Genomic DNA, 13,862 nt, shown 5'->3' on the forward strand with positions numbered 1-13,862 from the left:
CAGTGCAGGGTATAACCGACAGAGGAACACTTAGGAGACTGCTTACAGAACTCAGCAGAGGAGCACTTACTATCAAACAAACTATGTCAATAAATAGACCTTCTGGGAGCATCAAACGCTATCAATCTATTGACGCTGCAAGTCAGTTAGTAAGCATACACACTGCTCACTCACCCAGGTACTGCTGGTGGTGCTGGCTCTGTGCGATGACAGTCTGCTCCGCTGCACTGGGGGTGTGCTGGCCTCCGCCTGAGAAGTTCTCCCCAGATACACCATCAACCTTCTGCATCGGCTTAAACCTACAATAACAATGCCTCAGTCAGTACTGTATATGTGTGTGTGTGTGTATGAAAGCCTGTATGTGTGTGTATGAAAGCCTGTATGTGTGTGTGTGTGTGTGTGTGTGTGTGTATGAAAGCCTGTATGTGTGTGTATGAAAGCCTGTATGTGTGTGTATGAAAGCCTGTATGTGTGTGTATGAAAGCCTGTATGTGTGTGTGTGTGTGTGTGTGTGTGTGTGAAAGCCTGTATGTGTGTGTATGAAAGCCTGTATGTGTGTGTATGAAAGCCTGTGTGTGTGTGTATGAAAGCCTGTATGTGTGTGTGTGTGTGTATATGAAAGCCTGTATGTGTGTGTGTGTGTGTATATGAAAGCCTGTATGTGTGTGTATGAAAGCCTGTGTGTGTGTGTGTATGAAAGCCTGTATGTGTGTGTGTGTGTGTATATGAAAGCCTGTATGTGTGTGTGTGTGTGTATATGAAAGCCTGTATGTGTGTGTGTGTGTGTATATGAAAGCCTGTATGTGTGTGTGTGTGTGTGTGTGTGTATATGAAAGCCTGTATGTGTGTGTATGAAAGCCTGTATGTGTGTGTATGAAAGCCTGTGTGTGTGTGTGTGTGTGTGTGTGTATATGAAAGCCTGTATGTGTGTGTATGAAAGCCTGTATGTGTGTGTGTGTGTGTGTGTATATGAAAGCCTGTATGTGTGTGTATGAAAGCCTGTGTATGTGTGTATGAAAGCCTGTATGTGTGTGTATGAAAGCCTGTATGTGTGTGTGTGTGTGTGTATATGAAAGCCTGTATGTGTGTGTATGAAAGCCTGTGTGTGTGTGTATGAAAGCCTGTGTGTGTGTGTATGAAAGCCTGTATGTGTGTGTATGAAAGCCTGTATGTGTGTGTATGAAAGCCTGTATGTGTGTGTGTGTGTGTATATGAAAGCCTGTATGTGTGTGTATGAAAGCCTGTATGTGTGTGTGTGTGTGTGTGTGTATATGAAAGCCTGTATGTGTGTGTATGAAAGCCTGTGTGTGTGTGTATGAAAGCCTGTATGTGTGTGTATGAAAGCCTGTATGTGTGTGTGTGTGTATATGAAAGCCTGTATGTGTGTGTATGAAAGCCTGTGTGTGTGTGTATGAAAGCCTGTATGTGTGTGTATGAAAGCCTGTATGTGTGTGTATGAAAGCCTGTATGTGTGTGTATGAAAGCCTGTATGTGTGTGTATGAAAGCCTGTATGTGTGTGTGTGTGTATATGAAAGCCTGTGTGTGTGTGTGTGTGTATATGAAAGCCTGTGTGTGTGTGTATGAAAGCCTGTGTGTGTGTGTATGAAAGCCTGTGTGTGTGTGTATGAAAGCCTGTATGTGTGTGTATGAAAGCCTGTATGTGTGTGTGTGTGTGTATATGAAAGCCTGTGTGTGTGTGTATGAAAGCCTGTATGTGTGTGTATGAAAGCCTGTATGTGTGTGTGTGTGTGTATATGAAAGCCTGTATGTGTGTGTATGAAAGCCTGTATGTGTGTGTATGAAAGCCTGTATGTGTGTGTGTGTGTATATGAAAGCCTGTATGTGTGTGTATGAAAGCCTGTGTGTGTGTGTATGAAAGCCTGTATGTGTGTGTATGAAAGCCTGTATGTGTGTGTGTGTGTGTGTGTATATGAAAGCCTGTGTGTGTGTGTGTGTGTGTGTGTGTGTGTGTGTGTGTGTGTGTTGTACCTCTGTTTCTGTTGGACAGGCTGCTGTCTGAGGGCCATGTACTGCATGTCCTCCTGCAGTCTGTTGAGAGGAGAGTCCGGCTTCAACCGGATCCCATAGTAGTGGTACTTCGAGTTCCCTCTGCAACACACATAGTCAGGAATGATCAGCTAACTGTTCTCAGTACTGAAGAACACTACACTAATCAAAAACATGCTGTAATACCAAATGAGAAATCCTAATGAAGACAGACGGGAAAAAAATAAAAGGCCAAGGAAAAGGGAAATACTCAACTGCAGGAGTTCGAGGAGATACAGAGAGCAGGACTGGAGATGTAGAGATAGGATAGTAGAAGAGGAGAGAGAGCAGGACTGGAGACGTAGAGATAGGATAGTAGAAGAGGAGAGAGAGTAGGACTGGAGATGTAGAGATAGGATAGTAGAAGAGGAGAGAGAGTAGAACTGGAGATGTAGAGATAGGATAGTAGAAGAGGAGAGAGAGAAGAACTGGAGATGTAGAGATAGGATAGAAGAAGAGGAGAGAGAGAGTAGAACTGGAGATGTAGAGATAGGATAGAAGAAGAGGAGAGAGAGAGTAGAACTGGAGATGTAGAGATAGGATAGAAGAAGAGAGAGAGAGAGAGAGTAGAACTGGAGATGTAGAGATAGGATAGAAGAAGAGGAGAGAGAGAGAGTAGAACTGGAGATGTAGAGATAGGATAGAAGAAGAGGAGAGAGAGAGAGTAGAACTGGAGATGTAGAGATAGGATAGAAGAAGAGGAGAGAGAGAGTAGAACTGGAGATGTAGAGATAGGATAGAAGAAGAGGAGAGAAAGAGTAGAACTGGAGATGTAGAGATAGGATAGAAGAAGAGGAGAGAGAGAGAGTAGAACTGGAGATGTAGAGATAGGATGGTAGAAGAGGAGAGAGAGAGTAGAACTGGAGATGTAGAGATAGGATAGAAGAAGAGGAGAGAGAGAGTAGAACTGGAGATGTAGAGATAGGATGGTAGAAGAGGAGAGAGAGCAGGACTGGAGATGTAGAGATAGGATAGTAGAAGAGGAGAGAGTGTGGGACTGGAGGACTGGAGATGTAGAGATAGGATGGTAGAAGAGGAGAGAGAGCAGGACTGGAGATGTAGAGATAGGATAGAAGAAGAGGAGAGAGAGAGTAGAACTGGAGATGTAGAGATAGGATAGAAGAAGAGGAGAGAGAGAGTAGAACTGGAGATGTAGAGATAGGATAGAAGAAGAGGAGAGAGAGAGAGTAGAACTGGAGATGTAGAGATAGGATGGTAGAAGAGGAGAGAGAGAGTAGAACTGGAGATGTAGAGATAGGATAGAAGAAGAGGAGAGAGAGAGTAGAACTGGAGATGTAGAGATAGGATAGAAGAAGAGGAGAGAGAGAGTAGAACTGGAGATGTAGAGATAGGATAGAAGAAGAGGAGAGAGAGAGTAGAACTGGAGATGTAGAGATAGGATGGTAGAAGAGGAGAGAGAGCAGGACTGGAGATGTAGAGATAGGATAGTATAAGAGGAGAGAGTGTGGGACTGGAGGACTGGAGATGTAGAGATAGGATGGTAGAAGAGGAGAGAGAGCAGGACTGGAGATGTAGAGATAGGATAGTATAAGAGGAGAGAGTGTGGGACTGGAGGACTGGAGATGTAGAGATAGGATAGTAGAAGAGGAGAGAGAGAGTAGAACTGGAGATGTAGAGATAGGATAGAAGAAGAGGAGAGAGAGAGTAGAACTGGAGATGTAGAGATAGGATAGTAGAAGAGGAGAGAGTGGGACTGGAGGACTGGAGACGTAGAGATAGGATAGAAGAAGAGGAGAGAGAGAGTAGAACTGGAGATGTAGAGATAGGATGGTAGAAGAGGAGAGAGAGCAGGACTGGAGATGTAGAGATAGGATAGTAGAAGAGGAGAGAGTGTGGGACTGGAGGACTGGAGATGTAGAGATAGGATGGTAGAAGAGGAGAGAGAGAGTAGGACTGGAGATGTAGAGATAGGATGGTAGAAGAGGAGAGAGAGAGTAGGACTGGAGATGTAGAGATAGGATGGTAGAAGAGGAGAGAGAGAGTAGGACTGGAGATGTAGAGATAGGATGGTAGAAGAGGAGAGAGAGAGTAGAACTGGAGATGTAGAGATAGGATGGTAGAAGAGGAGAGAGAGAGTAGAACTGGAGATGTAGAGATAGGATAGTAGAAGAGGAGAGAGTGGGACTGGAGGACTGGAGACGTAGAGATAGGATAGAAGAAGAAGAGAAGAGAGAGCAGGACTGGAGACGTAGAGATAGGATAGTAGGATAGTAGAAGAGAAGAGAGAGCAGGACTGGAGGACTGGTGACGTAGAGATAGGATAGAAGAAGAGAGAGCAGGACTGGAGATATAGAGATAGGCTAGAAGAAGAGGAGAGAGAGAGAGGTCAATACTAGAGCGTGTCTGTTCTCTCAGTAGCTTACCGTGTGCCCAGGCGACGCGTGCGGAGCCCCATGAAGATGGAGCGGATGAGTTTGCCAAAGGAAGCAGCGTTGACCGGGTCCAACTTCTGCTCCTGGCAGTGGCGCAGGTAGTGGTTGTAGAGGGTGGAGCGAGGCAGACTCACCCCCTCCGCTGTCTCATAGTTATCCAGGAGCCACTGCAGCTGGGAGGGGGGTATGGTGTCAATTACACACATGTATGTCACTAGCAGATAGTCCCATGTGTCATCCTCCCCCACTTGTCTGTAAAATACCATCACCCACTGATCTGGCATTAAAAGCACAATTAACTAAAGGAGTGAAAAATTTCAAATCAGAGCACAGGAGGCATCCCCATCACCACAGAGTGAAAGAGAGCAAGAGAGCAAGAGAGCAAGAGAGAGAGAGCTGTATATACTAGGAGAGAGGGAGAGCTGTATATACTAGGAGAGAGGGAGAGCTGTATATACTAGGAGAGAGGGAGAGCTGTAGATACTAGGAGAGAGGGAGAGCTGTAGATACTAGAAGAGAGGGAGGAGAGCTGTAGATACTAGAAGAGAGGGAGGAGAGCTGTAGATACTAGAAGAGAGGGAGGAGAGCTGTAGATACTAGAAGAGAGAGAGAGAGAGCTGGAGATACTAGAAGAGAGAGAGAGAGAGCTGGAGATACTAGGAGAGAGAGAGAGAGCTGGAGATACTAGGAGAGAGAGATAGAGCTGGAGATACTAGGAGAGAGAGATAGAGCTGGAGATACTAGGAGAGAGAGATAGAGCTGGAGATACTAGGAGAGAGGGAGAGCTGTATATACTAGGAGAGAGGGAGAGCTGTATATACTAGGAGAGAGGGAGAGCTGTAGATACTAGGAGAGAGGGAGAGCTGTAGATACTAGAAGAGAGGGAGAGCTGTAGATACTAGAAGAGAAGGAGAGCTGTAGATACTAGAAGAGAAGGAGAGCTGTAGATACTAGAAGACAGGGAGAGCTGTAGATACTAGAAGAGAGGGAGAGCTGTAGATACTAGAAGAGAGGGAGAGCTGTAGAAACTAGAAGAGAGGGAGAGCTGTAGATACTAAAAGATAAGGAGAGCTGGAGATACTAAAAGATAAGGAGAGCTGTAGATACTAGAAGAGAGGGAGAGCTGTAGATACTAGAAAAGAGGGAGAGCTGTAGATACTAGAAGAGAGGGAGAGCTGTAGATACTAGAAGAGAGGGAGAGCTGTAGATACTAGAAGACAGGGAGAGCTGGAGATACTAAAAGATAAGGAGAGCTGTAGATACTAGAAGAGAGGGAGAGCTGTAGATACTAGAAGAGGGAGAGCTGTAGATACTAAAAGATAAGGAGAGCTGTAGATACTAAAAGATAAGGAGAGCTGTAGATACTAGAAGAGAGGGAGAGCTGTAGATACTAGAAAAGAGGGAGAGCTGTAGATACTAGGGGGGAGGAGAGCTGTAGATACTAGAAGAGAGGGAGGAGAGCTGTAGATACTAGAAGAGAAAGGGAGCTGGAGATACTAGAAGAGAGGGAGGAGAGCTGTAGATACTAAAAGATAAGGAGAGCTGTAGATACTAGAAGAGAGGGAGAGCTGTAGATACTAGAAGAGAGGGAGAGCTGTAGATACTAGAAGAGAGGGAGGAGAGCTGTAGATACTAGAAGAGAGGGAGAGCTGTAGATACTAGAAGAGAGGGAGGAGAGCTGTAGATACTAGAAGAGAGGGAGAGCTGTAGATACTAGAAGAGAGGGAGAGCTGTAGATACTAGAAGAGAGGGAGAGCTGTAGATACTAGAAGAGAGGGAGAGCTGTAGATACTAGAAGAGAGGGAGAGCTGTAGATACTAGAAGAGAGGGAGAGCTGTAGATACTAGAAGGGAGGGAGAGCTGTAGATACTAGAAGAGAGGGAGGAGAGCTGTAGATACTAAAAGAGAGGGAGAGCTGTAGATACTAGAAGAGAGGGAGAGCTGTAGATACTAGAAGAGAGGGAGAGCTGGAGATACTAGAAGAGAGGGAGAGCTGTAGATACTAAAAGAGGGAGAGAGCTGTAGATACTAGAAGAGAGGGAGAGAGCTGGAGATACTAGAAGAGAGGGAGAGAGAGCTGAGATATGAGAAGAGAGGGAGAGAGAGCAGGAGATACTAGAAGAGGGGGAGAGAGAGCTGTAGATACTAGAAGAGAAGGAGAGCCGTAGATACTAGAAGAGAGGCAGAGCTGTAGATACTAGAAGAGAGGGAGAGCTGTAGATACTAGAAGAGAGGGAGAGCTGTAGATACTAGAAGAGAAGGAGAGCTGGAGATACTAGAAGAGAAGGAGAGAGAGCTGTAGATACTACAAGAGAGGGAGAGAGAGCTGTAGATACTAGAAGAGAGGGAGAGCTGTAGATACTAGAAGAGAGGAGAGCTGTAGATACTAGAAGAGAAGGAGAGCTGGAGATACTAAAAGAGGGGAGAGAGAGCTGTAGATACTAGAAGAGAGAGAGAGAGCTGTAGATACTAGAAGAGAGGCAGAGCTGGAGATACTAGAAGAGAGGGAGAGCTGGAGATACTAGAAGAGAGGGAGAGCTGTAGATACTAAAAGAGGGAGAGAGCTGTAGATACTAGAAGAGAGGGAGAGAGCTGGAGATACTAGAAGAGAGGGAGAGAGAGCTGGAGATATGAGAAGAGAGGGAGAGAGAGCAGGAGATACTAGAAGAGAAGGAGAGCCGTAGATACTAGAAGAGAGGCAGAGCTGTAGATACTAGAAGAGAGGGAGAGCTGGAGATACTAGAAGAGAAGGAGAGAGAGCTGTAGATACTACAAGAGAGGGAGAGAGAGCTGTAGATACTAGAAGAGAGGGAGAGCTGTAGATACTAGAAGAGAGGGAGAGCTGTAGATACTAGAAGAGAAGGAGAGCTGGAGATACTAAAAGAGGGGGAGAGAGAGCTGTAGATACTAGAAGAGAGGGATAGCTGTAGATACTAGAAGAGAAGGAGAGCTGGAGATACTAAAAGAGAGGGAGAGCTGTAGATACTAGAAGAGAAGGAGAGCTGTAGATACTAGAAGAGAAGGCGAGCTGGAGATACTAGAAGAGAAGGCGAGCTGGAGATACTAGAAGAGAGGGAGAGAGAGCTGCAGATACTAGAAGAGAGGGAGAGAGAGCTGTAGATACTAGAAGAGAGGGAGAGAGAGCTGTAGATACTAGAAGAGAGGGAGAGAGAGCTGGAGATACTAGAAGAGAAGGAGAGCTGGAGATACTAGAAGAGAAGGAGAGCTGGAGATACTAAAAGAGAGAGAGAGCTGTAGATACTAGAAGAGAAGGCGAGCTGGAGATACTAGAAGAGAAGGCGAGCTGGAGATACTAGAAGAGAGGGAGAGAGAGCTGGAGATACTAGAAGAGAAGGAGAGCTGTAGATACTAGAAGAGAGGCAGAGCTGTAGATACTAGAAGAGAGGGAGAGCTGTAGATACTAGAAGAGAGGGAGAGAGAGCTGTAGATACTAGAAGAGAGGGAGAGAGAGCTGTAGATACTAGAAGAGAGGGAGAGAGAGCTGTAGATACTAGAAGAGAGGGAGAGCTGTAGATACTAGAAGAGAGGGAGAGCTGTAGATACTAGAAGAGAGGGAGAGAGAGCTGGAGATACTAGAAGAGGGGGAGAGAGAGCTGTAGATACTAAAAGATAAGGAGAGCTGTAGATACTAGAAGAGAGGGAGAGCTGTAGATACTAGAAGAGAGGGAGAGCTGTAGATACTAGAAGAGAGGGAGAGCTGTAGATACTAGAAGAGAGGGAGGAGAGCTGTAGATACTAGAAGAGAGGGAGAGCTGTAGATACTAGAAGAGAGAGAGCTGTAGATACTAGAAGAGAGGGAGAGCTGGAGATACTAGAAGAGAAGGAGAGCTGGAGATACTAGAAGAGAGGGAGAGCTGTAGATACTAGAAGAGAAGGAGAGCTGTAGATACTAGAAGAGAGAGAGAGCTGTAGATACTAGAAGAGAGAGAGAGCTGTAGATACTAGAAGAGAGGCAGAGCTGGAGATACTAGAAGAGAGGGAGAGCTGGAGATACTAGATGAGAGGGAGAGCTGTAGATACTAAAAGAGGGAGAGAGCTGTAGATACTAGAAGAGAGGGAGAGAGAGCTGGAGATATGAGAAGAGAGGGAGAGAGAGCAGGAGATACTAGAAGAGGGGGAGAGAGAGCTGTAGATACTAGAAGAGAAGGAGAGCCGTAGATACTAGAAGAGAGGCAGAGCTGTAGATACTAGAAGAGAGGGAGAGCTGTAGATACTAGAAGAGAGGGAGAGCTGTAGATACTAGAAGAGAAGGAGAGCTGAAGATACTAGAAGAGAAGGAGAGAGAGCTGTAGATACTACAAGAGAGGGAGAGAGAGCTGTAGATACTAGAAGAGAGGGAGAGCTGTAGATACTAGAAGAGAGGGAGAGCTGTAGATACTAGAAGAGAAGGAGAGCTGTAGATACTAGAAGAGAGAGAGAGCTGTAGATACTAGAAGAGAGAGAGAGCTGTAGATACTAGAAGAGAGGCAGAGCTGGAGATACTAGAAGAGAGGGAGAGCTGGAGATACTAGATGAGAGGGAGAGCTGTAGATACTAAAAGAGGGAGAGAGCTGTAGATACTAGAAGAGAGGGAGAGAGCTGGAGATACTAGAAGAGAGGGAGAGAGAGCTGGAGATATGAGAAGAGAGGGAGAGAGAGCAGGAGATACTAGAAGAGAAGGAGAGCCGTAGATACTAGAAGAGAGGCAGAGCTGTAGATACTAGAAGAGAGGGAGAGCTGGAGATACTAGAAGAGAAGGAGAGAGAGCTGTAGATACTACAAGAGAGGGAGAGAGAGCTGTAGATACTAGAAGAGAGGGAGAGCTGTAGATACTAGAAGAGAGGGAGAGCTGTAGATACTAGAAGAGAAGGAGAGCTGGAGATACTAAAAGAGGGGGAGAGAGAGCTGTAGATACTAGAAGAGAGGGATAGCTGTAGATACTAGAAGAGAAGGAGAGCTGGAGATACTAAAAGAGAGGGAGAGCTGTAGATACTAGAAGAGAAGGAGAGCTGTAGATACTAGAAGAGAAGGCGAGCTGGAGATACTAGAAGAGAAGGCGAGCTGGAGATACTAGAAGAGAGGGAGAGAGAGCTGCAGATACTAGAAGAGAGGGAGAGAGAGCTGTAGATACTAGAAGAGAGGGAGAGAGAGCTGGAGATACTAGAAGAGAAGGAGAGCTGGAGATACTAGAAGAGAAGGAGAGCTGGAGATACTAGAAGAGAAGGAGAGCTGGAGATACTAAAAGAGAGAGAGAGCTGTAGATACTAGAAGAGAAGGCGAGCTGGAGATACTAGAAGAGAAGGCGAGCTGGAGATACTAGAAGAGAGGGAGAGAGAGCTGGAGATACTAGAAGAGAAGGAGAGCTGTAGATACTAGAAGAGAGGCAGAGCTGTAGATACTAGAAGAGAGGGAGAGAGAGCTGTAGATACTAGAAGAGAGGGAGAGAGAGCTGTAGATACTAGAAGAGAGGGAGAGCTGTAGATACTAGAAGAGAGGGAGAGCTGTAGATACTAGAAGAGAGGGAGAGCTGTAGATACTAGAAGAGAGGGAGAGAGAGCTGGAGATACTAGAAGAGGGGGAGAGAGAGCTGGAGATACTAGAAGAGAGGGAGAGAGAGCTGGATACTAGAAGAGAGGGAGAGAGAGCTGGATACTAGAAGAGAGGGAGAGAGAGCTGGATACTAGAAGATAGGGAGAGAGAGCTGGATACTAGAAGAGGGAGAGAGAGCTGGAGATACTAGAAGAGAGGGAGAGAGAGCTGGATACTAGAAGAGAGGGAGAGAGAGCTGGATACTAGAAGAGAGGGAGAGAGAGCTGGATACTAGAAGATAGGGAGAGAGAGCTGGATACTAGAAGAGGGAGAGAGAGCTGGAGATACTAGAAGAGGGGGAGAGAGAGCTGGAGATACTAAAAGAGAGAGAGCACAGCTATGCAGGCAAGGTGAGGCGTTTAGAGTGGTGACTTACATGGCTGTTGAGTAGTGAGCTTCTCTGACTGGATAAACCTTCAGTCTTTTGGAGCGTCTCAATCGCCATTTCAATCTGATAGACCAAGGAGCAAAAAAAAATGGAAGGAAAAACAACCAAGGACAAAGTTGCAGTGGAACAATGAAAATACTGACACATAGAAAATCTGAAAATCCAGGACAGATCCTAAAGCAAGCATCACCAAAATTACTCCTAAAAGCCCTGCTTTGCGAAGCCAGTTTAAACTTAAATTCAATTTACTGTCTCTATCTGTACATGGACATACTTCTTCTTTTGAAAGTCAAGCAAAACAATGAAAAAAGTTAACACCACAATAATATAAGAAATGATCTCAGAAGTTGTGAAACTACCATATTGTGAAACTACCATATTCAGCCACCGGAAGGTAGCACAGATCCACTGCGGTGGACTGCACTCAAGTCTAAACGCTTCGCTACACAGCAAAGCAGAACCAACAAATATTATGGAGGAGATTACTATTTATTTACACCTCAGGTAAAACACAGCACAAGAGGAAATTCCTTTTCACAGTACTGGATGGGTAGATGACTATAGAAAACTGAAGTACTAGCTGAGAAGACCACAGGAAATAGGGAGACAACACAATTACAGACATTCTCAGACACCGACATGAAGTAGCTAAGTGGTGCTATAGTTACTGAAGAAAGGCTTCAGATATGCATTATGACAGGCAGAAGAGAGTGGCCTGGCCGTCAGGGACAGACAGGGAGGGACAGGGACAGACGGGGACAGACAGGGACAGATGGGGACGGACAGGGAGGGACAGACAGAGACGGACAGGGAGAGGGACAGGGACCGACAGAGGGACAGACAGGGACAGACAGGGAGGGACAGAGACGGACAGGGAGAGGGACAGGGAGAGGGACAGGGACCGACGGGGACAGACAGAGGGACAGACAGGGACAGACAGGGACAGAGGGAGAGACCGGGAGGGACAGAGAATAGTAAGTAGAGGGGGGCCGTACACTCACAGTGGCCGGGGAGGCTCGGGTGGTCTGGGCTGCTGGGTGGGGGGCAGAGTTATCCATGGTGTTGCCCCCGATGAGGTAGGCCCCAGAGCTGCTGATGATCTGCCCCCCAGCCAGACCCATGGTCAGCCCCCCGTTCCCCCCTCCGTTGTTGGCCATGCCATGGGATGACACCACCGTGGACACCTGGGATGAGCTGCCCTGCGTGTCAAAGTAGCTCCCTCCACTGTTCTGGCTGTACAGCTGGGGCTCGGAGTACGAGTATGTCCGTCTGGGCAAAAATAGTGGAGGAAAAGGTTACACATTTCCCCCCCAGAGCAATAGGTTCAGGATAATTGCCCTTTACATAAAGGCAAGTTTCAATAGAGTGCTAGAGTGCTTATTGGATGTGAATTAGCGGTACCATTCTGAGCCTTCGTGGGCATGCAATATTCCTGTGTTATTGAAAGTGGAGTTTCCATAGTTACTCAAATCACCTGAGGAGTGGCCGTGCTGACAGAGATTTCTGTGTTTGTCGTTTTGACTGCAGTCACTCCATTAACCTGGCCTCTGATATAATGGCACCCTTCAGTGGCTTGACACAACTCCCTTTATGATAGCAGGTCTCAATTCACGTGGACCAGACACATATTCTCTCTCAACCCTTTATAAGACCTATGCCAGAACTCTGATCGTACGAAAACAAATTGCAGTCAGAGGTCAGTGTAACTGCAGTATGCTGTGTCCAAAATAACGCTTTTTATTCTGCGATTACTGTGTCCAAAATAACGCTTTTTATTCTGCGATTACTGTGTCCAAAATAACACTTTTTATTCTGCGATTACTGTGTCCAAAATAACACTTTTTATTCTGCGATTACTGTGTCCAAAATAACACTTTTTATTCTGCGATTACTGTGTCCAAAATAACACGTTTTATTCTGCGATTACTGTGTCCAAAATAACACTTTTTATTCTGCGATTACTGTGTCCAAAATAACACTTTTTATTCTGCGATTACTGTGTCCAAAATAAAGTTGACTGCAGTTACTGCACTTTTAAAGTTTGAGGCACTGGCATGATTCTTGTTGACAAATCATCTGAACTGTAAGAAATATCCACTGCCCTTTTTCATGTAGAAGACATTACTGTACTCTTTTCAGTCTACTTCTGTGGAGGAGACAAGAATGTGGTACTAACAAACAGTTAACAGACTCAAATAGATCGTGTGTAAGTGTGTGCTCAGCTCACTTGTTCTGCCCTGAAGTGAGACTGTGTTCAGCTCGCCTGTTAGCCTGGCTGTACCCCTCCCTGAGCCCCTCCCTCAGAGACCGCTGTGTGACTGTGAGTCTGTCACTATGGGACAGGCACAGCCTGGGCTAGTCAGTAGAGTGTATCCTGTCCCCCAAGCCCAGGAGAAGACTCCGTAGCACTTCTAGATACTCCTGGTCATCTCCAGGTGACTGCACATATTCAAACAGTACTTCACTGTGCTTGTACTGCCCCTGCCATGTTTGTGTGGCAGAAATGCTGCTGTGAAGTGACTTTAGCTGTTGCCATTGACTACAGAGAATACATTAAAGCAACTATGTATAGTGCCACTGCAGCAGAGGGGTGGCAAAAAATGGGTGAACAACACGAAACACTCACATGTTCCCGTTGGTATAGACGCCACTGTTCTCCTCCACGTACTGCACCGGTTGTGCTGGGTATACATGCTGAACCTGTTGAACAGTCTGGGCCTGCAACAACACAGTGAAGCGTTAGATACAAATCTCACTTTCACACACACACACACACACACACACACACACACACACACACACACACACACACACACACACACACACACACACACACACACACACACACACACACACCTGAGAGGACACCTGCTGGGCGGAGCCTGCAGGCTGCACAGGCACAGCGGTGTGGACAGTGGAGGCGGATTCAGCGCCTGCCTCAGGGGTCTGCATAGCGCCTGCAGAAGAGAGAGAGGACACATTGGTCAACTGGGTACGACCAGAGCCATAGACGGAGGGGACTATAGCAAGCCACAAGCTCTGAACTCTGGCCTAGCACCACAGTGGCTAAACAAACTCCACTGCAACGAACTCTTACAAGCAACCTTCTTCTCAGTTTGGTTTGCATATACAGTACCAGAACAATTCATGAAAAGGAGTGTCTGGGTCTGGGAGTATAAAATCAATATTACATAAATCCTAGATGATTTACCAATATTATTATTATACAGTGAGGGAAAAAAGTATTTGATCCCCTGCTGATTTTGTACCTTTGCCCACTGACAAAGAAATGTTGAGTCTATAATCTTAATGGTATGTTTATTTGAACAGTGAGAAACAGAATAACAACAAAAAAAAATCCAGAAAATGCACGTCAAAAAAGTATTTGACCCCCTCTCAATCAGAAATATTTCTGGCTCCCAGGTGTCTTTTATACAGGTAACGA

The 13,862-nt window shown here is 45.9% G+C and overlaps 1 protein-coding gene across 2 annotated transcripts in view; it reads right to left on the bottom strand.

Annotated features, from left to right (window-relative positions):
- The window catches only part of LOC112257539 (transcription factor RFX3-like), a 37,616-nt gene that overhangs the window by 7,915 nt on the left and 15,839 nt on the right, over positions 1-13,862 (bottom strand). The window contains exons 2-8 of one of the 2 annotated variants that reach the window (XM_042326666.1): positions 13,274-13,374; positions 13,044-13,135; positions 11,419-11,686; positions 10,406-10,480; positions 4,432-4,613; positions 1,991-2,110; positions 175-299 (exon numbers count right to left, since the gene is read on the bottom strand). In XM_042326666.1, coding sequence (XP_042182600.1) covers positions 175-299; positions 1,991-2,110; positions 4,432-4,613; positions 10,406-10,480; positions 11,419-11,686; positions 13,044-13,135; positions 13,274-13,369 — 958 coding nt within the window. In that variant the 5' untranslated portion in view covers positions 13,370-13,374. Of the gene's footprint in view, positions 1-174; positions 300-1,990; positions 2,111-4,431; positions 4,614-10,405; positions 10,481-11,412; positions 11,687-13,043; positions 13,136-13,273; positions 13,375-13,862 lie in introns of both variants that reach the window. The other variant, XM_042326665.1, reaches the window with a different exon arrangement.

The sequence above is a fragment of the Oncorhynchus tshawytscha genome, linkage group LG09, assembly GCF_018296145.1.
Source record: "Oncorhynchus tshawytscha isolate Ot180627B linkage group LG09, Otsh_v2.0, whole genome shotgun sequence".
NCBI lineage: Eukaryota > Metazoa > Chordata > Actinopteri > Salmoniformes > Salmonidae > Oncorhynchus > Oncorhynchus tshawytscha.